Source organism: Gavialis gangeticus, unplaced genomic scaffold (genome assembly GCF_001723915.1).
Source record: "Gavialis gangeticus isolate Ggan-Ray unplaced genomic scaffold, GavGan_comp1, whole genome shotgun sequence".
Classification (NCBI taxonomy): domain Eukaryota; kingdom Metazoa; phylum Chordata; order Crocodylia; family Gavialidae; genus Gavialis; species Gavialis gangeticus.
In genome coordinates, this window is record NW_017729022.1 from 136162871 (window position 1) to 136190429 (window position 27559).

The 27559-nt window shown below is 43.2% G+C and overlaps 1 protein-coding gene across 1 annotated transcript in view; it reads right to left on the reverse strand.

Moving 5' to 3' along the window:
• The window catches only part of PAK5 (p21 (RAC1) activated kinase 5), a 139336-nt gene that overhangs the window by 16710 nt on the left and 95067 nt on the right, over positions 1–27559 (reverse strand). The window contains exons 2-4 of the mRNA XM_019516226.1: positions 18042–18839; positions 4582–5073; positions 1111–1244 (exon numbers count right to left, since the gene is read on the reverse strand). Coding sequence (XP_019371771.1) covers positions 1111–1244; positions 4582–5073; positions 18042–18839 — 1424 coding nt within the window. The remainder of the gene's footprint in view (positions 1–1110; positions 1245–4581; positions 5074–18041; positions 18840–27559) is intronic.

Here is a 27559-nt window from a genome sequence, read left to right on the forward strand (position 1 = left end):
GCAGTAGGTAGCCTAAATGTAGGCAGCACTCCATGATGCAAGATATATGTGGGAGGAAGAGATATTAATGCCAGTTGAAATTTAACAAACAAGATATTGGGTGTTGTCAAGGAAAACACAATTCATGTAAAAGCAGACTGCCAAGGAGTAGAAGCTTTCCTAGCACTGCTGAAGGCATTACTTCTGAATGATTCAGGCATAATAGCTTCTCTCACCATTGTTCAAGTGGTACACAAACACCTCCCGCCTTCCCTCACATTGCTCTGCCTCTGAGGAAAAATTTTAGCACTACCAAAGTCAATGATAGTTTTGTCCCTGGTTTCGATGAAGCCAGGATTTCACTCAAGTAGAGCCAATGCAGCAGTAAAAGTGTGGACGAGACAGGTACATGAGAACCAGGGGAAATGAACTGAATTTGATCCTAACAAAATGTGAACTTCTATAAATGCTACAATCATCCCCTCCATTACCTGTCTACTAAAATGTAAGGTAACATTTCAACGTTTCCCTTAGTATGACTGACGAGACATCACTCATTGCTGTTCAAGAAGTATAATGATTCTGGTTTGCTGAAATGCTATGCTATATCGTTGCTGCAGGAGAAACACAGGACCCTAAACTCTGTTCTGAGTGGTTGGTATAGGTCTTTCCATTCATCCTGAAAGATATCTGAACAACAGAAAGACAGAAGAATGGAATTGCTGTGTAGTGAGCATAGCCGGGCATTTTCAAATATAACTGGTTTAAAAAACTGCCTTTGATTACAGGGAGAATTTTTAAAAGATTAATTTCCAGTAAGGTTTTCAGAGTTTTTGCATTTTATCAGCTGCAAAAAAATAACGATGATACTTCAAAGGCCTGTATGTTGAAAACACCAAATTACATTAAAACTACTCATCACTTTTCACACAGTCATCCAGTGTCTATAGTGAGGGATAGATTTCAGAATCGCAGTCAGCTTCCCTGCACCTCTTGCAGTTTTCTTTCCAACTGGCAGGGCCATGAAGTGAGAGCAAAAAGCCATCTTGCTCCAGTTCCAGCACAGGTTTTATTGTGCTTTAAGTACATTGAACAATGAAACAATGATCAGGTAAAGCTAACCAAACATACCTTGTGTGAGTCACAATGTCTGTCAAAGCTCCACCTTCTAGAAATTCCATCACAACCCACAGCTCATCACCAACAAGGTAACTGTTGTACATATCAACCACATTTTCATGATGGTAATCCCTCATTATCACAACCTATGCAAAAACAAACAAACAAACCAAAAAACCACTGCAGGTGAGTGACCAGAAGTATCACTTGATTCTCACATTGCTTGAAACATTTGATTCTTCTTTTACTTTTTCATCTCTTTTTAACTTTTACCCTCAATAAATACTATATTGTGAGTAACACCATTGCTATAAAGGTATGCTCGCTTATATAACTGAAACAATATATTTTCATAAAAACTATGCTTGTGGGAAATAAATTAAGAGTGAGGGAAGATGTTTAACTTCTAAATTACATTTGGTAGATAATAGCTTTTCTTTTGGATATAAAGCCAGAAATGCTTATTTCATTGCTTTCTTTGCTTGTTGCTTTTCTATTCAGTACAGCAGAGATCTTATCAACTTAATAAGTCAGTCAATCAATCAAAGCCTTCCTTCATGGTTTAGTGAATATCATTGTGCAGAGAATTCAGAAGTTAAGTAATGATGTATGGCTTGCCTGTGACCCCCCTGCCTGTGTTCCCCACCCACTTCCACTTTGTACGACTGTGCTGCTTCCCGCATCATAGGTACCAAGCCAGGTAGAACAGCAGGTGCCTCAAAACTGCTATGTATGCCTCTTCTGGCTCAGCTGGACAGGATGGAGCAGAACAAAGTGGGAAATGGATGCACCCTTGACTGAACTAGGGTGACAAGAGGTTATGTTATGCCAGTTAGTGGCCAAACAGTGATGTTTGCTACCTGAGTACGGAAGCTGAAGGGAGATTGTGCTAGACCCAAAAACCACAATCTCCTTCCAGTTTCCCTACTACTCTTGGATAAGGGATTACATTGTCTATATCTACTCTATGTGGGAGATAAGTCAAGATTTTATACAGCTGTCTCGTATCAGCTTCATGCCACTAATCTTCCACTAATGTAAGGTCAACTTAAGTCTTTACACAGACAGAACAAGTTAAAGCTACACTTTAGCAGCTCTACTTTGCACCACAACTGGATGGCAAAAGAGGACCTGTAGCTGGACCCCTCTATATTCCTTCCACTAACCCAATGGAGGATATAGCCCCAAATCTTGGTCTCACTGCCCATCTTAACCTTACCTATTCAGCTGCTCTTAAAAACTCCACAATGAGTTGGGTTGTCTCCCGTGGGAAGCCAGGATTCTAGTAGCTAATAAGGAGTCTTGTGACTGTACATAAACAATTCTGATACCAGCTCTGAAAAAGGAATACTTCACCTGGTGACTTATTTCTGCATTTTGTTGTTAATTGTTTACAAGTTTAAAACTTTTCTGAAGAAGGTTAGATTGGATTTCTTTCAGCCTTTGAATGTTTTATTGGAAAACTAATAGAAATGATGATTAGAGCTACACTTATAAAATGCCAAATAGTTACTGTAAATGAGAAATAGTATTGACACAGTTAACATCAAGACTGCATCCAGAGGAGTGCGGCCGTGCAGTATCTGGCACCACAGACATGTCTGCAGTGCCACATACCACACGTTCAGGTGTTCTCTGAGCTGCAAGGGAGCAGTGCGGAGGGTTTTTTTGAACCCTGGATATCCAGGGGTGAAAAAAACCTGCTGAGAAAAAAAAAGGAGCAGCACATGTGGGGCAGTGCATGCCGCTCAAAAGTGGACCTGGGCCACCCGGAGCTACGCTGCAGCTGCCAGCCAAGATCCAAGTGATAGGATAGCACAGTGCTGGCTCCAGCCTCCCCTACTACTCCTAGGGTAACTTGTCATGTGCCAGAGTGCATGTGGCATGGGCACTGCCCTGGGACAAGTAACTGCGGTGCAAGGTGCGCCACTGCCTGCTGTCCCCAGGAAACCAAATGTCCACACCATGTGTGGATTCAGCCCATGAGGCCTATTATAGTAGTAAATCCAATGTGCACTAGTAGAATGGACACCTATCTTCATTTATTAAAAACTAGGTTCTATGACCCATTTAAGGTAAGATGGCTTATTTGATACATGTTAAAAGCATCTTATTCACTTTAGTTAGAGAAGGCCAGGGCACACATGCAACTCCTTGAAGTCAATGGGAGTCACAAATGCATGAGATCTGCAGGATCTGGTTTATATTACTTGTTAAATTTCTAAGGGACCTATTACCATGGCATCTAAAACATCACAGGATATGGACTGATTTTTAATGGGGACACATGGATGAGGTACTGTGCTAGCCTCTTATAGAACTTCAAACCATTTACAGTTCTATATTATTTTTTCCTTTAAAATTTGTTGTGAGATGCCTGTTTCTATGTCTCTGACTAATCATTTCCTTGCAGTGCCCATATCTTGCCCTTTAAATATATTTCATTACCATTTCAGTTGGATAGGAGGTCTAAAACTCCCTCATCCTTACATTTTATGTGGATTGCACATCGTCTTTCTTTGTGAAATTCCTACTGACTTCAGTGGGAGGTACCCGAATATAAAGGCTACAGTACACAAAAGATTGCAGCTTCATGAGACAGCAAGTTACACCAGCATAATATTCGTATTGCACTGTTGCAAATGAAGGAACTGTGAAACTTCCTTAGTTAACACCACCAGTGAAATCAGTCTTTGGGTAAACTCACTTGGAAATTAAGGCCACATATTCATGTAGATCATAAGCTGACTGAACAGCCCAAGTACTCAGGCAAATTTTCTTGGGATTCTCAGCCTCAGCCTGCAACAGTGGATGCAAATTTCTCTATGGCCACTACTACAGAGCTTGGAAGGAGATGCTCTGAAGTACAGAGAGGTGTCTCCTGATATTCTCTTGAGCCAATGGATCTACTTTGAGTACAGAGCAAATGCCCACCTCTTCCTTTCCCACTCTCCAAGCTTAAGAGAGTACAGTCTAGTGTTGTAGATGGCAGATAGAGTCCTCCTGCATGTGTTCTCTTTCCTGTCTTAATTACATGCTCTACTCTCACAAGGTGAGACTTTTGGGGCCTTCCACATTCCCAGGGAAATGATTTAGCCCTTGTATTGGGATGAACAAGACCCACCAACAGGCATGGATATCACAAAGCCCACCATGATGGGAAGCTCTTGGTTCAATTCTACTACTCACTGGGCTAAAGCCTGCTCAGCTTTAATGTCCTCTGTGACTCAACTGATTGATTTTGCATTTGATTACTGAAGGAATTTTCATAAATTCATATGTCTAGAGGCCAGATGGGACTATTAGCTCATTTAGTCTGAATTTCTATACACTGAAAATGTTCACTCACCACAAATGCAAATTGAGCTCACAGCCCCTATCTTGGAAGGTTGCTGCTCTATGTTGAGCCCATGTAGGTTGCCATTTTGTTTCTGTTTGTGATCCGTAACCCATAAACTTGCATCCCCACCCAAAATGGTTTACCTCATTGAAGAGTAGTTCCCTTCTCTGCTGTTTCCTGAGATCCATTTTCTTCACTGCAACTTGCTTTCCTGTGTGCTTCTCAGTGGCAATGCAAACAATTCCAGTGGAACCTTCTCCTATTTTGATAAAGTTGTCCAAGTATTCCCTAGGGTCACCAGGGCTGACAACTAGCTGCAGGGCAGCTCTGAACTGTTCATGAGACACCCTGGAGGGTTGCTGATCTGATGATGAAACCCAGCTGGGTGGTGGATAAGCACTTGACGTGATGCTTGGGGAGCTTGGGTAAGAAGCCGTGGAGATATAATGGGAGCTTGACTGGAATGAAGGCTGGTGATAATGAACAGCTTTGTGGTAGACTGAAGGGTATTGGTAGCCAGGGCTTGTATAACTAACTTTGCTCTGATTTTGAGGTAGCTTTGTTGGGCCCCTGGGGTAGGTATCTGATCCAGATAGTGGTGGGCTAACTACCATCTGTGCGCGATCATAATCCACCTGAAAAAGTGAAAATACGTTTGTTAAAATACTGCAGTCCATCCAGATCTGCTGCCAATGACAATGATATGAAGAGTGCATTAAATCTTATGCTATCTATCAAGTCATATGTCAGTTCCTTGGACAGTACAGCTGACTCCACAGCAGCCTCTTACTTTTGATTGGGTATTTCTAACTTCCTCTGTTTGTGGCCACTTGGCTAAAGAAAAAAGTTTTTATCATTCAGACTACAATGTCATTCCCCACTGTTTGGTTTTCAACATAGTTCTTTCTCTGAGTCGCTGATGTAGCAAAGATGGGAGCTGGAGAGACACTAAGTAAAGATCCATCATCCCTGTAGCATTCTCCATTATGTGCTTTAGGTTTTGGTGGAATACTGTCAATCTGCTTATACCCTGGTTCATAGCTTTACTGTTATTATTGCTGGGAGAAATGTTTTTGCTAACTTTTGGGAGATGAAAAAGAACCCTCTACTACCTAGCACTTCCTGTAATAATTTAATTGCTTGATCTATTTATCTCCCTGAATTAACTCCAGCTCTTACCTCTTCAGATGGTCTCTAGCCCCTGGATTTTCCATAGCATCTGGAAAGAAGTATTGAACAGTATCTCCCTTACATTACAAGCATAAAGCAAGAGGAATTAAATATAAAGTTATTTTTGTGTGTAGTTGTTATATATAATATCCCTTACCCAGGTGATCTCTGACACATTGCCAGCCTTACTGCCAGGCTAAATACCAGTCTTCCTATACTGCAACTATTAAGAGATGAGGTAAACTCCTGTACAGAGGAAGCCATTCACAGTATACAACAAACTGGTCAAGACTTGCAAATAATGGGAACTAGACCGTAATCCTAAATTTCAGCAACTGGTTACTTGTCTATTCACTTTTGGCTTCCCATATCACAGACTTGGCTGGATGGAAGCTAGAAGGCTGGTCCCTCTCCAGTGGTGTGGATGGTAAGCTCTTGCCAACTGAGTGGTGCCATATGACACTGTGGTCAAAGGATCTCAGTATTTGAAGTGGGGGGAGGGGAGACTGACAGCATAGGCAGACACTTTCATATGGGTAGATCCCATTCACATGTAGGACAAGTTGGACCACTCTCTCCCATTGTTGGCTGCTACTCTCTGTATAGCTGGAGCACTGCACTGGAGAGCTAGTTCAATTTTCCTATAATAGCACTAATAGAGTATTTATGGCTTAAAATGGCAATGTTGCATTCTTTTTACATTCATGGTAGTCACAATATAGTGCTGTAGGGGTCTTCCCATAATTCCTACAAGATGACACAGAACCATCATAATTCTTACCAATAACATTAATGTAAGTAGAAAGGGTGACTGCTGTGATAGATGAAATAAACAATAAACAGAAACCATAGACGTTCAGGCTAAGATTTTGCCCCAAGGAGGTGAAAAACAATTGTGATGAGGTGAGCAAATATCCTATTTGATATGGGGATATGATCTTCACAGTCTTCAAAGGGAGTCCCTTCAAGCAAGACATAATGAGAAGTCTAATTTAATTTGCCATTCTTAAATCATTTTCCAACGTGACAAACTACTTAACTGTAGGGTCACAAAGCCACTAATTTTCTTTTGAAATCAGAGACAATCTGAGAGGAAACTATCTCAATAGGAGGCTTTAAAAAAGTGCAAGCATTATTTCTTTTTGATGGAGAAACAGCTAAGGCATTCCTACTTCCATGTATAGGTTCCTTTTTTAGCGTTTCCAAGCTTCTTGTGTCTAAAGTAAATGGGTACTTTACCTTGTGAAATAAAAGCTTTATCATCCCTGTCTACACTCAAACCCCCAAAAGTATGGGAGAGGGCAAAAAAACAATTCCAGCCAATTCTGAAAGCAAATAATTCACAGTTTATTACACAGCAAAAATAGCTCATGACAATGTGTGTAACCTCTCTGAGGGGGGCTGGGGTGGTTAGACACAGGCTCATGATGTAGCACAATTACAAATAATTATAACGATGAATTCATTTAATCAATCAATTTCACTGGCTGTGCACAGAGGTGGACAGGGCATAAAACTCTACACAGCTCTTGGTTGCTACTATTACTGCTGGCTCTCTGCCAGGAGTCCCCTGATCCATGTTAGTTAAATGCACATTAATCTGAATTTGGCAGTGTAATCAAGGACCCAACTGAACTGTGAAATTGAATTCTGCAGTGGAACATCATTTGACCATTTTATGCTAAGACTGCAAAAAAAAAATCTGCCGCAGCATCAATTTATCACTGTAGCCTGCTGCACAGTGAGAAGGAGCTTGTGGCTGAGGTTCCCTAGTGGGAGGAAAAAAATCTCAAAGCTCAAAATCACATCAGTATTTTGCAACATCATGTATAACACAGGCTTGCCCATGTCATGGGCAGTTTTAGGAGAAGGGTTTGCATGCTCTTGAGCAGCTGCTTTAATATTCCTCTTTGCCATATGAAATGAGATTCTTATTCTTTGTCATGGCTCTTCAGAGCCCTATGCAAGGCTGGCTATCAACCCATTACATGCAGCACGCTTCTAACACAAAACAGCATCATACTTACAGTAGTATTTAGTTCCTGAAGAGACTGATTTTATATGAGTAAAAGACAGAAATAATGATGGCAATGATTTCACTTAAACCAGCAAGCAGAGCTTTATAAACCTGGGAAGGGGGTAGAGATACCTTGAAGTCCATGAGGGATTTTGCTGTTGTCAATCTACTCTAACATAAGAAAGCATACAGTAGTGGAGTCCAGAACAGTTATACAGGACATGCAGGTTGCTGATCTGAAATTTAAACTTATGGCTATTGGCATGTTTTTAAATATTTACAAATGAAAATGAGTTGGTCCAAAAAATCGAATGAAAAATATGGCATTCTTGCTGACACATTTTTAAGTTTTTCAAAACTAGCATTTCATAACTGGGCTTACAATACAATCCAATCCAAGATCATTCACATTTTGAATGCCAGAAAATTTTACAAAAATATAAGATAAAGCCCTGACACCAGCAAATCTCTCCTTATTAATATTATCTCAACACAGTTCTTCAGATTACTGCAAATTCAGATAGATAGTCTTTCACAAATACTTCTATTTAAATTATTGCATTCAATTAACTTCTCTGGGGAAACACTTTACAGATGAAGGGGGAAGCAAAAACGATTGAGGCCTTACTCAAGATCAGGTCAACAGCACAGATTACGTTTTGACACAAAATCCATCAAAGCACTGCAGTGAAATGGAATACACTTCTGCTGCTGTGCGGGTTGGTTCACTGACTCACATTATTACTCAAATGTGCATGTGATAACGTCAGCATTCAGGCTTTTATCTGTAAAGAAGTGGATTTTGCAAGGTGCTTAAACTCACTTTACTTTCTGCACTAGTACAATAATGCAAATCATGTATTGCTAGTCCATAAAGATATATGAAATGTTATTCAGAAACAACAACTGCTTATTCATTATGCAAAGCAAGGCCCTGCTCCTATGATGCAATATGTGGGGGCAGATCCTTTATCCTCCTGCTGAAACAGCAAGAAGGGGCAATGTAGAACACACCTGTCACAGAAATAGATTACTCAGTCCTCCAGCTGAAAAATCTGGTGATGTGATGGGCAAGGAAGGACCCAGGTGGACTGCAGGGGAGAATCCTTTAAGATATAACCCATCTTCCAGAAGAGATAGATCATAGTTTCATAGTTTCTAGGGTCGGAAGGGACCTGAGCAGATCATCTAGTCCGACCCCCTGCCAAGGCAGGAAAGAGTACTGGGGTCAAACGACCCCAGCAAGGTGTACATCTAACCTGCTCTTAAAAACCCCCAGGGTAGGAGCCTGCACCACCTCACTTGGAAGTTGGTTCCAGACCCTAGCTACCCTGACCATGAAATAGCGCCTCCTGATGTCTAACCTAAACCTACCCTCTGCCAGCTTGTGACCGTTATTCCTGGTCACTCCTGGCTGTGCTCGGGGGAACAGGGACTCCCCCAATGCCTGCTGATCCCCCCTGACTTGTTTATAACAGGCCACAAAATCCCCCCTCAGCCTTCTCTTTTGGAGGCTGAACAGGTTCAGGTCCCGTAGCCTCTCCTCATAGGGCCTGCCCTGCTGTCCCCTGATCATGCGAGTGGCCCTCCTCTGGATCCTCTCGATGCTGTCCACATCCCTCTTGAAGTGTGGCACCCAGAACTGGACACAGTACTCCAACTGCGGCCTGACCAGTGTCGCATAGAGGGGGAGGATCACCTCTTTCGACCTGCTTGAAATACATCTGTGGATGCATGACAAGGTACGGTTGGCCTTCCTAACTGCCTCCCCACACTGCCGACCCATGTTCATCTTGGAGTCAATGATGACTCCAAGATCCTTTTCCGCCTCCCTGCTGACAAGAGGGGAGTTCCCCAACCTGTAGGTATGGTGCCGGTTGTTCCTCCCCAGGTGCATCACCTTGCACTTGTCTGTGTTGAAACCCATCCTATTCTCATCCGCCCACCCTTGTAACCTGTCTAGGTCAGATTGTAGCCTGTTGCTTCCTTCTAGTGTGCCCACGTCCCCCCACATCTTAGTGTCATCAGCAAATTTGAACAGGGTGCTTTTTACCCCCTCGTCCAAATCACTGATGAAGATGTTGAACAGCGCGGGCCCGAGGACCGAGCCCTGCGGAACCCCACTGCCCACGTCCTTCCAGGTTGAGAAGGACCCATCCACTACCACCCTCTGGGTGTGGCCCTCCAGCCAGTTGGCGACCCATTTGACTGTGTGGGTGTCTACGCCACAGCCCCCCAGTTTCTTAATGAGAACGGGGTGAGAGACAGTGTCAAAAGCCTTCCGGAAGTCCAGGAAGACTATGTCCACTGCTACCCCTGCATCTAATGATCTGGTGATCTGATCATAAAAGGCCACCAGGTTGGTCTGACAGGACCTGCCACTGATGAACCCGTGTTGGTTGCCCCTAAGCATGCAGTCCCCTGCTGGCCCCTCCTGGATGTGTGCCAGAATAATTTTCTCGAACAGCTTGCCTAGGATCGAGGTAAGACTAACTGGCCTATAGTTTCCCGGGTCCTCCTTCCTCCCTTTTTTGAAGATGGGAACCACGTTGGCCCTCTTCCAGTCCTCCAGTACCACTCCAGAGCACCACGAGTGCTCGTAAAGCCGTGCCAGGGGACCTGCAATGACCTCGGCCAGTTCCTTTAGAACTCTAGGGTGGAGATCATCCGGACCGGCTGACTTGAATACGTCCAGCCCCTCCAGAAGCTCCCTAACTAAATCCTCGCTAACCCTTGGCCCAGGTCTGCCTCCCCCGGGGCCTGAGGGGGGCCCAGCAGCAAGGTGGCTGTTCTGGTCCCTACTTAGGAAGACGGAGGCAAAGAAATCGTTAGGTTGATCAAGGTTGATATAGCAAGGAATTGCCACCAGAAGATAAGGATGCTATATTAAATTACAGATAAGGGATTTCATTCTTCAAATGAACAATAGCTGGGTAAGTGGTAGCTGAGAACCATTGGGTGCAATGTGAAGTGAAGTTGTTGGTCCTCAGAGGACATCTAGATAGATTCCTAACAAGTACTGACATGATGTCTGGGATTCTGATACATCTCTCTACTGGTGACAGATAGAAGTGAAGGAAACAGGTCCTCTAGGCTAAATTGAGTTCACTAGGAGAACAGACTCATCTCTAGAGCTTCTCCAATACAGATCTCTGAAATGCTTCCAGTCCCACCTGAAGTGGCAGCTGGGGAGAAGTTATATGAAAGTTTCCATATGCAAAGGGGAAGATGATATAGAAAAGTGGAGGTTACTTTTGTGAAAAACCAGGCAAAGGAAGAGAAAGCCACAGTTTATATATGGGCTTCCCCTTCTCCAGATGCACACCTGAAAAGTGTTGGAGAATTATTTAAACCAGGAACTGGAAAGACAAAATGTGTCAGTAGCATTCAAAGCAAAGACTTCTGCTAGGGATAACAAACATAACCCTGTATCAGGGAGGAAGGAACAGAGGAGAAGATACAGCCGTGCTGGAAGAGGGGCACTGTAATGAACTCGATATCCACAGGGGGAATTATAAAAGAAAACTGTGTGAAGCAGAATGCCTGGCAATAGTAGCTCTCCTTACTACAACACGCATTTCTGGAACATGGCAGAATGGAATATTGTAATAACCAGAGCATACACTACACAGGAAGATCTAATTACTTTAGAATGGGTTGGAAATACTGAGATTTAATTGAACCTAATGAGATATAAATTATGTGTGGAAAGGACCCACACAGTATTTGGAATGAATGAATAAAAATGCCAAGTCATGAGATTACAGATACACTACAAGTTGGTAATACTGCTGGCCTCTAGATGGGAGTAATGGGAACATGTGCATAATGCTGAGGAAGATCAAAGAGGCAATTACATTTGAAAATGGCTGACTACAAATACCTGTTATTTTAATGGCCCAATATGTCACCAAGATAGGATCTGGAGAAAGTAATTTCTTCACACCATTTAGGAGTGTTTCTTACAACAGCTCCTCCCAGAGCACAAAAGAAGAGAGGCTACTCTCAGCTGACTTCTACGGCCATGTCCACAAGTAGGGTGGATGTTTCATAGATTTCATAGACATTAGGGCTGGAAGGGACCTCGGAAGATCGAGTCCAGCCCCTCAGATTTCATAGGGTTTCGTTCCCCAGTGACAACTAGCAGGAAATGCCTGTGCTACATGTGCCCTGGCGTACGGCAAGTTACCCCCGGGGCAGTAGGAGAGGCTGGGCCAGCACTGGGTTGGTGCCAGCAGCCTTACCTGGGGTCCTGGGAGCCTCCCAGGACTGCAGCAGTGGTGATTCTGCTGCGTGGAGCCTGGCCAGCAGCCGCAGGAGGGCTCTGGCTGGCCAGCTCTGCTTTTGAGCGGCACACGCTGCCCGCATGTCTGCTTTTTTCCTCCATGGGTTTTCTTTGACCCCTGGATATCAACGGGTCAAAAAAACCTCTGCACTGCTCCCTTGCAGCACGGAGAATAACTGAAGATCCCTCATGACTGTGCTCGTCTGGACACAACCTAAGTGTCCCAAAAGAGTTTTTTCAAGAAATCCTTGATCCCCCAAGTTTATTCCACTGCAGGGTTTCTTTCCCTGGATCAGGTGATACTGTCCACCATTGGAGACATGATACCTTCAGGATGGATCAGCTGCCCCATATGACAATTCCTATGTGCCAGGGAAGTTAAGGAGACACCATCTGTGTGTAAAGATCCACTTTTAAGGACTAAATATACTCCTGGTCCAATGCCAGTGAATTTATGAGGATTACACTGGGATGAATTTACTGTATCTGACAAAACAGATGCAAGTAATGCTGAACTAAATCCACATTTCAGACTTATCAGCCATAATGAATAACTTTGTTGAAATTATTTTTAAAGCCATACATTTATGCCTGCAGACTTTTTTCAGTGTTTACTCCCCCTACCTCACATTTTAATTATACTTTAAAGGCAATCTCATTTGTAATATATCTGATTCGAGACCTGATTCTCATTTGGTAAACTCATTTAATGAACCATTATCTTACTAATGCCTCTTTGAAAAGAAGATTCTCTAGCAATCATGCAAGACAAGGAACTGCTGTTCTGTTTTGGAGTTGCTGATGGGTTTGGGAATTGTAACTGCTGCATATAACAGTGAATCATCAAGTTTCAATGTGCCAAGACTGTAGGAGTCTTTTCAATGTTCTAAGGAAAGATACAGCTAACAATGAATCTCGCATGGAGACACTTTTCTATAAAAGTTGTTACTGAATTTTAATGGCATATTTTTCAAAGTGCCCACATTACTTTGATTCTCTTAAAATATATTGCTATCTACAACCCTGTTTAACATAGTAAAACACTGCAAGATCAACCAACATGGAATCTTGTAATTATTAGTGGATTTGGCATTCCACCCTTTACTCAAAAATAATTTAAATATTATTTTAAATAATCTAAAGGACAGAGAGTCTCCCCAAGACTGTCTCCTAGAACTTTAGAAATCATACCAAAGTGGGGGTGGGGGGGTGTTTCACATACAGATTTTGCAAAATCTATTCTCTTCTTTCATATATTAGCAAGAATCTGTATTATTACCCTCATCGTGTTAGGTCTCACATTGAATTTTGTTCTTTTAATATGTTACAGCTCTGCCTACATTGGACATAGACCGGTATTTTTGGTTGCAATGGTTTTTGAGTGCCTGACTTGAGATACCTTAGAAGGGCCACATGTTCAGAAATAACTCTGCTTGCCAAAAATCAGGCCTCATTGTGGTGTCCCACAATACACACAAAAATTCATCCATCCCTGAAATCTATGCTGTGGACAGGTATGTTGCTACATCATAATCATTATAACATGCAAAATGAAAGACACTGACCTAGCAGATGGGACAATGGCCTAGCAGTTAAGAAACCTGAGTTCTGACCTCCAGTTTGACCTGAAACAAGTCGCTTCCTCTTCCCATACTTCTCTCTCCCTCCCACTATTTGTCTGTTTAGATTGCAATGTCTCTGAGGAGGGGCCCTCACTAAGTGTATCTATTCTGGCCAAAAAATAGAAGCTCTGATCTCAGCTAGATCCTTGTGGTTCTACTGTAAAGTAATTAATACCATGCTTGGCTTCACTTCTGTGTATACTCTTAGGCCAAACTGCCTAACTACACACATGAAAGTGTATGTTAGACTATGAGCGCAGAGAGAAATGACTTTTTTGAGTAATCTAGCCCCTGAAAGTGCTCTACAGGCATGTCATAACACATAGTTTCATAGTAGCTATGGTCAGGAGGGACCTGAACAGATCATCTAGCCTGACCCCCTGCCACAGGCAGGAATGAATGCTGGGTTCACGAGACGTGCACAGCTGCAGAGCACTTTTAAAATGGCTGAACACATGAACAATTAACCTTGATTGAATCAGGTATTACATTAACATGCTTAAAAGCAGAGCACCTCAGGGAACCTCCAGGGTTAATTTTTTGCGTGGGGAGCAGGGCAGGGCTGGGCATCTGGGTTGTCAGGGGGAAGGAGAGTGAGCTTCCAGTTGCTGAATGGCCAGATCCAGTGGGAGGGGAGCAAGCAGTGGCTCCCCGCAGCTATCCCAGCTGGGTCCCAGCTGGGTCAGGTCCCCGAGGCTAGGGGGTTCCATTTCCTCCCTCTTCCTCTGCCCCCCCCAACCCCAGCTCTGGCCATTCAGCAGCAAGGAGCAGCCAACATGGAACTGCCGGATGCTGAATGACCCGAACGGGGGGGGGAAGGAGCGTGGAAAGGGGCTGTCTTGCCTTATGGGCCCAACTGGGCTCCCGCCAATACCCCAGTGAGGGGAGGGCTGGGGCGAGGGATGGTTCGGCAGCTTTCTAGGAGGCTCCTGGAGCACCCCTGCCTGTTGGCCTGGGCCAGTGCAGGCTGCCCTCCATTCCCCCCCAACAGGCGAACATCTGTTGGGTTGGGGGGGGGGCATTTTATGTAAAGTGCCATGACTTAGTGTGGGGCCCTGATGTCTGTCTCCACCCAATGATTTTGAAAAGGAATCTTTTTTTTTTTGAGTATGTGATACTGACTCTGCTTGCATACCATCCTACCCCATTTTGTTGTTATTCTGGAGTCATCTTTTCTTTCAGGCCAACCAACTCTCTGTACCTCACTCTATTTATCCCTAACAGAAGGAAATACAGGCTCCACTTATTGTGTGTTTCTAATCCATGGGGCGACAACTCCAGTCGTTTGGATACTGTGCTTGAAAGATTTGAATGGTGTAATAAAGGTTCACATAAATAATCAGAGAACATATTTAGAGATGGACTCAAATCAGGCAGTTAGTTCCTGAACAGGCCTCCTTCTGAATATAGGGAGTTTTGAAAAAAACCCCCAAAACTTCTGCTTTCAAACTGGCTCAAAGGATATTCTACTATTCATGTGTCCACAGCTGCCAACTGGAGCACTCTACAAAGCTAGGCAGAAATACTATAGCCCAGAGAGCATTATAGATTCATAGATTCATAGATTAAGGGTCGGAAGGGACCTAGTAGATCTTCTAGCCCGCCCCCCCGCCAGGGCGGGAGAAGAACAAAAAACCCCAAAAAGAGAAACGGGACTCAAATTGAGTCCAGCCAGGTAGGCATCCAGCCTCTTCTTAAAGACCCCCAGGGTAGGGGCCAGCACCACTTCCCTTGGAAGTTGGTTCCAGCTCCTAGCCGCCCTAACTGTGAAGTAGTTTTTGCGGATGTCCAATCTATACCTCCTCTCCATCAACTTGTGCCCATTACTCCTTGTTATGCCAGCGGGCGCTAGGGGAAACAGCGTCTCCCCCAAACCCTTCTGGTCCCCCCTAGTGAGTTTATAGACGGTCACCAGGTCCCCCCTCAGCCTTCTCTTGTGGAGGCTGAATAGGTTCAGGTCCCGCAGTCTCTCACTGTAGGGTCTGCCCTGTTGTCCCCGGATCATGCGGGTGGCCCTCCTCTGGACCCTCTCCATATTGTCCACATCCCTCTTGAAATGGGGCGCACAGAACTGGACACAATACTCCAGCTGTGGCCTGACCAGCGTCGCGTAGAGGGGGAGGATCACCTCCCTGGCTCTACTTGAGATGCACCTGTGGATGCATGACAAGGTCCGGTTAGCCCTGCCAACCACGACCTCGCATTGTCGGCCCATGTTCATCTTGGAGTCAGTAATGACAGTGGCAGTGATGGTGGCGAGTGCCGACTGACAGTCAGCAACCACCTGCAGACACCGCCATGAGCATTGGCAGCGTCCAGTGGTTATTGTGGACTGCCCACAGATGCTGTTGGCAGTGTCGATGATGAGAGGGGGGTGGTGAGCTGCGACTGCCCGCAGGTGCAGCCAGCAGTATCAGCGGTGCCTTTTCACAGTGAGTGCACCGCCATGCTTTAGGGGTGCGCATGCACCCATGTGCACTCCCTACGTGTCACCAATGAATAAAAGATATCATATCTACTCAAAGACTCTTGCCTGCCTATGTCCTTAGACCAACATGGCTACAACCAAAAACCCTATCACTTACATTAACACACGTGCAAAATGGGCAATGAAAGTTACCCCGCTGCTGGGAATTCAACTGTCAGCTAGGATTTGGCTTTGAAACTAGAACCCAAACCCTTGTCTCAACTTAATCTGGACTAAAAAGTCTTAGTTACAGTGGTGGCTAATTTGAACCTTGTTGAGTAAAATCAACAGGGAAGCCAATGCCTGGGTAGGAAAAGAGAGTGATAGTAGTGATACATCAAGGGAGACCTTGGGCTGCTTCTTTCTGTTCTGCAGCTGGACAGCACAATCAAATTCCCAGTGCTCATAACCAGGTATGTCATGAGCAGTAAGTGTATTATTTCTAACCTTATAAAATAATAAAATGTAAGATTAACTATTTAATTAAAAACACTTTTTTAAAGCCAGGTTAACCAAAGACCAGGTCAGCCATGCAAAGACATAATACAATCTTGGTGGTTTAAAATACCTCTTATCCTGAAGGATAGCAAGTGCTTTTGTTGTTGTTGCTATGGGAACTCAGTGATGTTCAATGCAATTATCCCTGAAGAGCAAAAAAACCTCTAGTGGAATACCACAAATTTAAAAGGGTCATGACTACAGCCATAAAAACAGACATATTGAGAAAGGGTTAGCTGTTTAACTAAACTAAGATGGCCCAGAATCTCAATTTGGAGATACTGTGTCCAAATGTATGAACTTCTAGCTGTCAGCCCCAGTTACTTAAACTCTAATATTTTATGCATGGCTCCAATCCTTCAAACCCTTGCATACACAAGTAGTTTTACTCATAAGAACAAGCCTATTAACTAAGCTGCATAGCCCACACAAACAGCGTTTCTCATGCAAAGAAAAATGTGCAGAATCAAGTCAAAACCTATATAAGAGAGTATATCTATAGGTATCACAGCTGAATCGCATTTTCCTGATTTAAGTGTAAAATGGTTTGGAACATGTGTACAGAATTAGTTTTATGTCAAGCTTTTCCAAAACACTAAAAATGAACAATCTCCATCCCCTCTGATGGTAAAAGGTTATAAGTACAGGTCTCAAACTTGGATGTTTTAGCTTCTCAGTTACAGAGCTTTTCACTACTATCTATATGATTTGACAGGTGTTGAATCAGCTACAGACAGGATTGTCTGCAAAAGTGGCCTCCAAACCACTGTCTGTAAGCCTATGGTAAGTGGCTAGCACACTGTGTCATGCTCCTTCTCCCCATTTTTCAATTAAAAATATGAAGATTAGGTTGCAAACAATTCCATGCAGGTGAGTATCTCATCCCTCACTGTAAAACGGGGACTCTACCCCCTAAAAAATTGGATTTACAATTTAGTTACATTTTTCATTGTTAACCTCTGAAAATTCACTTTTCTCAGTGCTCTCAGGGGAAAAAATGACCACCAGCCAAAACATACCTGCTTGGATGCCTAACAGAAGGCACCAAGGGCCAGATTCCTTAAAGGCCTAAAGATGCAAGTATGTACTTGGTGGAGTTTATGAAAGCCTCTAGGCTCCTAACTCCCAGTGGAATCAATTGAAATTCAGTATTTTTGAACATCCTACTAGGCACATATCCAGATCTTTAGGTGCCTTCCTAAGGCACATGTTTTAAAGATATTGAAAGATATTCAACTCCCATTAAAATCAGTTCCTCTAAAAATCTGATCTGAAATAAATGCCTTTAAAAATCTGCCTTTAAATCCATATTCATATTAATCAGTAGAAGCAGCCAGGTTTTCAAAACTGTTGACTTGCTGAGCACTTGCAGCTGTGAGGTCAATGAGAGCACAGGTGCAGCATGAGAAAAGGTATCAGGCCACCTCTATTTTGATGCCTACGCAGAGATTCGGGTGCTTCACCTCACAGAACCACGTTCTGAAGACAGCGGCCACAGCTTTGAAAGCGCCGGCCTGTGCTAGAGGTGCAGAGGTTAACTTTACCTTCGGGATGCCTGCTGCAGTTTCTGACAAGCGAGGGTAGGTGTACGAACTATATGAATGTCCTTGTTGACTGGATTTAAAAGCACTTGCTCCATAGGGCATGACTGGTTCCTGAAGGCCAGACCCTGACCTGGACCTCTGTCTCATGGTTGGTTGAGGACTTGCCTGGTTTACATAAGATGACTTTGGTCTTTTCTCATAATCATCCTTGCCGGGTCCACTTCCCCAATCGCTGTCACTGTATTCCAGTCTTTCTTTAGAGCACTCGCTTTGCACTGAAGTTCTAGAAGGAGCATAGTGAAAGGGTTCTCTATAGTCTAGCGTGGATCCACTTGGAACCCTTTGATATTCCAGCTTTAGGCCACCATATTCGATTGGTTTGCTTTTTGTTTCCATGTGCGTGTTATAATCTGGAAGGAACCTCAAGATGTCTGACTTTAAGGGCTTAACCTCTGAATAATAGGCATCTGTGGGTTTTGTTTTTATCATGTGTCCATTTTGCTTCATGGCATAGCTACCTTTGCAGTATCTGTCTAACTCTTCCCCAAAAAGGCTCTTGTCTCTGTGTTTGTCAGTGACATAGTCTGTCGTGGCGTCCGACTCACTGGAATATTGAGAATATGTGAGATAACCATTTTCCTCCTGGTGGCTTTGTACATGGTTTGAGTTTCCTTGGTGTGGGGTGGGAGGGCTTTCCTTCCGGAGGGAATTGGAACGTGTCACTGAGATATTGTCAAATTCTTCTAGTAGGCCATTGATTGAAGTGTCCTTGCGAGGTTTATTTCCTCTAACGATAGTCTGAGAACAGAAAATTTCTTTGATTAAATACTGTCTTTTATTTAATATTTGACCAATAATTACCGAACAGAAAAATATCAATGACCTGGCAAGAAATATATTCCAAGATGTGTTACAGACTTCTCTCAGGTAGCTCAGAATCATTCATTTTAAGGAAAAAAGTATATATTTTTTTACAACAAATACTTTAGTACAAAATCATGCAGCAGGGACTTTGAGAGGAATACAGACTAAGATTTTCCAGGAAACTAGTGATTTGGTAACCAAGTTATGGGTGCCCAACCTGAGACTTTTTAAGAAAAGCCTCGTTTTCAGAGTGGGTATTCAGTACTCAAAAATCAGAGGCGCTTAAAATCACTAGTCATTTTGAAAATATTGGGGCTATTATTTTGATTATTATTTCTAACCAGTCTGCATTGGGTTAGGCTGATAGGCTGAGTCTAGTTTACAGTATATAGATCAGCTAAAAGAATATCATTCCATAACTCGCATTTTCTCATGTTTTATTATGGGAGAGCCTTGGAAGGGAAAGCATCGTGAAGTTTATTAGGCAGTATTTTCTTCGGCACAATGTGTTTGAGCGTAGCCTCTCTCACCCTTTACATTTGATTTCATTTAATATTATAGTCTGCAGTAGAGGAGATAAAAAAGGGTAAAAACTAACTATGTATCTATCACTGGATGCATACAGCCTCTGCAGACAACCTGATAGCAAAGACACCTTTTATTATCCAGTTATCTTCAGGCATCTTCTGAAAGGGCTAAATTATATCCCTAGGACATTCACAGCCTGGAAGCTGGAAGGATAGTGTAGGCTGTGGTGACTTTACCTGTAGTATAACACTGTACAGACCAGCAGGGGAGGGAATAAATATCAAAGTTCTTGCTGAAGAGACTGTTAGGACAGAATACATGAGCTCTCTTTTCCTTAAACTGTTTTTCTCCACTCAGCTTCCCTTCTAGTTACAATCCTGGATACAGGCTGGATTAACTCTTTAGTGGGCCCTAGGCAAACAAACTCATGAGCCCCAGGCCAGTTGGGCCCACCCTGGGGCTCCTGCCCACAGGGAGTATGCTTGGAGTCGCTGCTAGGAAGCAGCCTCCATGGTGGAGAGGCCAGTGCAAGGGAGGGGAGAGGAGGGGAAGGGAAGGAAAAGGAGATGGATGGGGCCATTCGTGCTGCCACCACGGAGGGAAGGACCAAAAGCCCCTGCGTCTCAGGGCCCTAGGCATGTGTCTAGTTTGCCTATGTGTTAATCTGAGACTGCCTGGATGATAGGGATGGGCTGCAAGGGTTCATATGAAGTCAATTTCTGCTCTTGTACATCAATTGTTAACTGAACACTTTTTCTGCTCAGTAAGGTTTTAATTAGCAACTCCTAGTGAGGACCACCCTGATGTCTGTAATTTTCCAATAAGAATAAGATATACCAAGAATGAGCCAGTTGATAGGAATAGGTATGGTCCCCAATTGAGTGAAATTTACTTTGTTGATTCATAACAGCTGAAGAACTGGCCCACATTTTTTAACTTGCCTAGCATGTACATAAACCTGCCTTAGTTCTCCGTGAGAGATATTTGGTAGAAGCCATTTTTGTTACCATTCTATGTCTACACCTTGTAGACAGCTTGTGTGTGTCTAGGACACAGCTAGAGGGGTCTGTCCAGTGATCCCTGACTACGAGGGTGGTCCTTAGAAGGAAGGAACAATGCTATTGCAGGAGCAGTTCGGGAGCTGTTTCACAGCCACTCTACAGTCTTGGTGAGTGAAGATTCTTTTCCACATCAGCTCCTCACTGACTTCCTCAATGTGCAATATGGCTACTTTGCTTGTTCACTGGCTCTCAAGGCAGCTCTAGCAGCCTCTGAAGTGAGGCTGCCAAAGTCACTGCCTGAAATAGTCTCAGGCACTTAGCTAGATCTCTTGTTCACAAACTGAACAGACTTTACCAAACAACCCAGCCATTTCAGCGAAGGTCAGGCTGAGTCACACGGACCTATACTCACTTGGCACAGCACGGAGGCATCTGTGGAAGGAGACTATGACAAACTATCAGCAAAATTCAGCATTTGCATTAGAAAAACAAATACTTCCAGGCAAATCTTGATACAACAAAATTATAGCTTGTGGATGAAAGGAATGTAGCAGATGTGATACTGTATGAATAACAGCACAGAGTATGATAACTAACAAAAGCTAAACTTAAAAAATCATTTATACTAATTTAGACCACTGGGCTTAGGGTTGAACTCTGCCTAAAGGATGGAAAAGAATGGGTACATCATTACTATTAATAGGATGAAGAGGAGAACAAAGTACTCCTGGTTTGTGGACAAAAAAAGGGAAGCCCAGGTTAATATTTTCAGAAGAACTTATTTCACTTAGGAACCTAAACGCTACTTAACTACAGATTGTCAACAGAGAATTCACTGCAAGATCCAACGAGGATGGTGCTCTAGATACAACTGCAGTTTTCTTGACATCTGTATCAGTATTTATACATATCAACTTATTATATGAGCCCCCCCTCTCTATGTTACAGACATTGTGCAATTAACTGGCTAATTGTGGAATGACAATAAGACCAGCTACACGTGCAAAGTACTTATTACACAATAAAAAGCTCCAACAGCTATAAAGTTAGACCTCAAAAATGTGTACTAATTTTATAGCTGGTTGATTGGTATTGAGCTTTAATTTACATGTATAACAGGGTCTCCCCTGTGGCTGAGAGCCCTGTCAACTGACAGGCTCCCAGCTGTAGGGGTACACCTTGCCCAGTGTGAAACCCCCAGACCCTAGGGATTGAGGCAGCAGTGATCCCCAAGGCTCACCCACAGCTGGGTGCCCCTCAACTGAGGGGGTCCCAGCCACAGGCGATTGTTTCTTGATGGTGCAGGGGAGCCTGGGGTTGGGCTCCCCCTATACTGGCGTAAGACATGATGGGCTCTAATGTGCAATCTCAAAATCGTACCGCCTGCCATGCATGTGTGGCTTGGCAGGAGGCAAGATTGTGTGGATCATGCATTAGATCCCATTGCCTTTATCTGAATGTGTAGATGGGGCCTAAGATAAATGCTTGACATAGCTTATCTGCCTTCATACAAAATGGTTAATAAAGTGAAAACAGTTTTACTTGCACAGGATATCAGTCTTACAGAAGGAATGATAAGTAGTGCTAAGTTGTACTGGGAGAGTGTCCATTTGGATATCTCTGTTCCTAGCTAGGTTTCACTGGTTCCTCTGACTGGCACTCTGCTTCTTGACAAATCCTTACGTGTCTGTTTTTATCTCACCTCATCAGTCGTGATGGCCCACATTACTCCTTCCTGTTGGAGGGGACTGAGAGAAAGGAAGATAAAGTCTGTGAGGTTTGTGCAGGTGAGTCTCCTTAGAATTTATTCTCTTGAAGAGGTAGGGCATGGGATTTACCCCGATGCACAAGTAGGTATTGAAACTTTTAAATATTTCTACCAGTTTCTGTTTCTTCCACAAACCCCTTTTGAGTGTATTGCCTTGAGTGATACCTCTGTACTACCTGACTAGTAGCCCAAGGTCATTGTACCCAACACCCTGGAAGAGTTGGGAGGGGATGGCATGACGAGCCTTGGGTCCTTCTGTCTGTAATGTCTCAAGGTCAGATTCTGACGTGCTTATCCTGTTCGGCAGGATCTTGCTTTGGAAGGAGCTCCACTGATTTGAGTTCCTCATAAGCAGGTAGTGCAAGATGTTACTCAGTGTGAGTATGGGGTGACAGAATCTGGCCCTCACAATCTAAAAGCGGAGCAGAACCTACCCATGCTCACTCATTAGGAGAAGCATCCTCCTTAAATAATACCACTGAGATCAGTAGGATGACAAGGGGGATATTCAATGAAATTGAAAGACACCAAATTCCAAGCTGATAAAAGGGATCATGTTTTAAAAAATGCATCATTACCCAATGGAAATCTATGGCACAGATATCACTGAGGCCAAGAATTAAGTAAAATGCAAGGAGGAAGCAAGTGGTTTTACATAGGATAACACTGTCTGGAATAATAATTGTTCATCCTAACAAAGTTTGTAAAAGGCATGACTCGGAGCCTGAGATGACTTCCATTTACAAGGGGTTAGGATACAGGAGATGATCTGCCAGAGTCCATAGACTGGATCTCAGGCCATCCTGCCTTACCAGTCCTATGACCACAGGAGGAGTAAGATACTTTTCCAGGTAGAGGTGGCAGAATCCAACCTTATTTCCTTTGCTGTCAACTAGTCTAAAAGCTATTCTATACTACTGACAGATGCAATGCAGAAATACTAAGATAAGCAACTATGCTGGGTACTTGGAATAGGCATTCCCATACTAAAAACAATGCAGACCATGAGAAAAGAACATAAAATCATTTACGGGGCAGCTATTTTGACAAAGTCTTGATCCCAAATACCCTACACAGTATCTAAAAATAATTTTGGAAGACAATAAACTGTAATATTTGCTGATGTCCAGATAGGTAAACACAATGCTGTTGCTTCTGTTTCAGTCTTTCAGTGTGTAGTTTGCATCAGACAGAGATTGCCATTTAGTCAGGCAGCTGGATATATGAATAAGGCTTACTTTGGAGCTTCCAGAGCAAGCCAAGTTGATGATTATTTGCTTTGGCACAGTGCATCAGTTTGTAACTTGACAAGTAGAACTATCATGCAAGGTATAACCTAGATACAGGGTTTTACCAGAAAATTAAATACAAAGACTTTCTGAAATAAATCCTACTTCACTATTAGCATAGGACTTATTTTTATTTTTGTCTGGGAAAAGTTCTACATAGGCTCCATAGCCTTGGGCTGGAACATACTCAGTTGCTCTGTAGAGATGGGGCATATGTGATCTGATCATATGTAGGAGTTGGGAGAAGTTAAAAGAAGCTCCACAAAAATTGAAGAATTTTACTGCCAACTTCTAATATGTCTCTTCTGAGCACATGGAAACTGAGATTTTTCAAAGGATTGTAACGTGGCCAAATTTAGCTGGATTTTCAAATGAAAGCCACCAGGATCACCTACCATCAGGATGATTTGCCTGCCAAACATCAAGTTCTTGCTCCAAAGCATTTAAGTGCTGAAGCTTCTCCTCCAAATGTATTTTTTTAAGTAGGGGTACAACAATATGCTGTATTGACTCGCATATCACATGCACTTTCCACCCTGATCCCACCTCTCCAAAACTGGGTTGCAATTCTTATGTGGGAAAGCAGATTTTCTGTTCTTCAACTGAAGCATGTAATATCTGCCATGTAATGGTTCCCTGTAATGGCGACCATGGGTTATACTTCTCTCTGAGCCCAGGAAGAGAGGAGCAGAGTGCATCCTTCAGGGTCACAGCTTGTTTTAATTCTGTTACAGCTGCTGAGCAGAACTGTAGTTCTAATGCTACAACTAGAGATTGAATGATGTTGAGGAGTGGGCTCTGCCTCTGCTGCCTGGGGCCTGCATTCATGCATGTTGAGCCCATATTGTGGCAGTTGAAGTTCTGGAACACTCTTTTTGTATTCATTCTTCCTTCCCAAAGCAAGATGTGTGTATTATTTGGGGGTACAAATCTTCAGGGAAACATGGCATTTTTCCTACTTTCATTCTGAGAAATTGCCAAGTTTAAAAAAATATTTGATTCAGAAATACCAGTACCTGCAGGATGTGTTACATGAACAGAAGTGTGAGAAGCTCACAGTCCTATTTTTACCTATACTTTGGGGTTCTTAGTGGATTATATCTTCCACTAGGTCCCAGAGCTGGCTCCTATTGGCAAATGGGAGAGGTATGTCACGACCACCAGGCACTATGACAGATAGGCTAGAGACAGACATTACACATAAAACAGTTTAAGTAATCAGAAACTAGTTTAAACCTGGAGCAGAACAGATGTTCAGTGCACATAAACCAGTTTGAAAATGGCTGAAACTGGTTTGAGATAAATCTGGTTGAATGTAGTATCAGACTTAACTGATTTGGCTCAAACCAGTTTATGTCCCAGACCCCTTGCTGATTTAAGATAAATCAGACTCCCCCAGTATCTCGGCATGCTTTCTGGGCTGGGTGGGGCTCTCTGTTCTACAGCAGGACTGACCCCTCCCCTCTGCTCTCTGGCTGCAACTCCATAGATACTGCAGGCTGCTCACCCCCTCCCTACTCCCCCAACTCCATGCTAAGCAGGAATTCCACCTCCCTTCCCCTCTGCCTTGTGGAGAGGTGTCTGAGTATTAGCTAGCAGACCACATGCTGGCTAAGGTTGGTGCTGAATCAACAGGTATCTGTCCTTCTGTTGTTTTCTTAATCAGGTGATAAACACTGAGTTAGGGGTGATAAACACTTATCAATTCCCTGCTGGGCTAATCAGAGCAACCTGCCAGAGCCTGGCCAAGCCTCCACTTAGTTCAGTCCTCTGGAAGGGAAGGGAGGGCTGCTCTAGCACTTTTTGAATGTCGGTCCCTAAGCATAAAGTCTGCTTAGGGAGTCTAACCCATAGAGGAGAACTGAACCAAAAAAGAACTGTAGGATAACTTCCAGGAGGGCATAGCTCAATCTTAATATTTTGGTAACTTTGCAGCTTTCAGGCAATTAATTTTTCAATGAAAAAAAAATCAACAGATAGCTGATAGGTTTCATTAAAAAAAAGTTGAGTCAAAATCCTAATTTTCTACTGAGAATTAGTTTCCATGGAAAACATTCCACTAGCCACACCATCTGATGTGTCATTAAAAAAGTGCAAATGTTTGGCAGAGTTGTACAGTAAAACAGTTCTGCTGTGTATGAGTCTGGACTGTATTAATGTGTTCTTTCATATTACCATATTTATGCTAAATCGTGAAGTCTCTGCTCTTATTTTCCTCCAAGTGAGCTCCTGATATAGAATTGATGCCCACTTTGTGTGCTGCAGCATCTGCTTTCTTACCTTCCGTTTCAATTCTTGTTTTTTTTTTTTTGCTGAATCTCCATAAACTCAACAGAAATATATTGCTAATGAACAGACACCTCCAGAAAGCTGGGCTAAATGCAAAGAAATTATGACCTTGCATTGATCCCTGTTCTTTGAGTTATTTGCCCAGTTTGCTATTTTGTATCTAGCAATATTAAAAAAATAGGGAATAAAATAAGAGAAAAGGAAGTAGATGACTTCTTCTGACTTTGAAGCTATTCAGTAACATGAGAAGACTGGGTATCAATAAGCTAGAGACTCTCTTTGGCAGAATGACTTTGTGATCATTCATATTTAATTACCACATAATAAAACAGCATTTGACAATGAAATGCCCATAACTGAATACAAGATTGAAATACCAAAGTGCCGTCCAACTTCCCCAGCGCAAATGTATGCTCAGCATCAACTTCACATTATCTTAGGGCTACTTTTCAAGACGAAAAATTCCCTTGAAATAATCTTTATTGTCCATGCACAGTGACTTCTCTGTGCTGAACTGTACCCTCTGCTGTGATGTAACCTCCCCTTAGGGTGGAGGAGAAGAATTCTGTCTCCTTTGCACCACCAAAGCCTCCCTGCTTTGGCCCCAGAAAGAAAAAATCTCAACCAGGTTTTGTGGGTAGAAAAGGTACCTGCAGGTATCCTTGGGGGAATTAATAGTTTGAAACAGCATTAACTGCTGCCAAGTCTCCTCTGGAATTGCAGATAGTGGTTATAGGACTCCATCTTGAAGAGTGTCAATGTCTGCTAGTCAGTTCCTACCAACATCCTTGTTAGCTCCCATGAAAACTGATCAAAAAACCAAAACCACTTTCCGCCACAAATGTCATGCTTTTGAAAATATTTATCTATCCTGAATTTGGCCCAAAAGAAAAAATGAAGTGATTTATTTCTTTGTGGAAGGATTCTCAGAGAAAAAAATAGTTTGGGAGAACTGAAAAGGAATTCTTTAGTTTGCTGACAGCAATTTTTTTGTCTCTTTGGATGTAAAATCAGGTTAACATTTACCTACTACATAATAAGTTGGCTGATCTCGTACAGCATGCTTTAAACTAGTGTCGCCAGGGGATGAGGCCACAGGAGGACACAAGGACACCTCCCAGCATTAATGTAAAGGCATTTAAGGCCTCCTATCGGTGCATGCACCCTCCCACTGCTTCCTAGGACTATCTGGACCCTTGTCACTTACCTGGGTACTTCTTGTGCTTGTAAGGTTACAAGGTTGTAAGGTTACAAGCACAAGAAGTACCCAGGTAAGTGACAAGGGTCCGGATAGTCCTAGGAAGTGGTGGGAGGGTGCATGCACCGATAGAAGGCCTTAAATGCCTTTACATTAATGCTCAGAGTATGGGGAATAAGCAGGAGGAACTCGCCTTCCGGACAGCTAGTACAAACCCAGACATAGTAGGGCTCACTGAAAACTGGTGGGATTCAACCCACAATTGGGCGGTAAACATTAGGGGCTACAGACTATACAGGTGGGACAGAACAGGGAAGAAAGGCAGGGGTGTGGTGCTCTAGGTCAAACTAACACATCCTCAACTAACAGGATGGGGTCAGAGGAGGGGCAGACTGAAGGGCTCAGGGTCAGAATCCAAGGGGGTCGTGGGGAAAGGGACTTAACAGTGGGGGTCTACACAGACCACCCAACCAGGGGGAAGAGCTGAACCAGGAATTCTCAGGTCAGCTTGCAGAGGCAGTTAAGTCAAAGGATGTGGTTGTCATGGGTGATCTAAACTACCCGGACATTTGCTGGGAGGA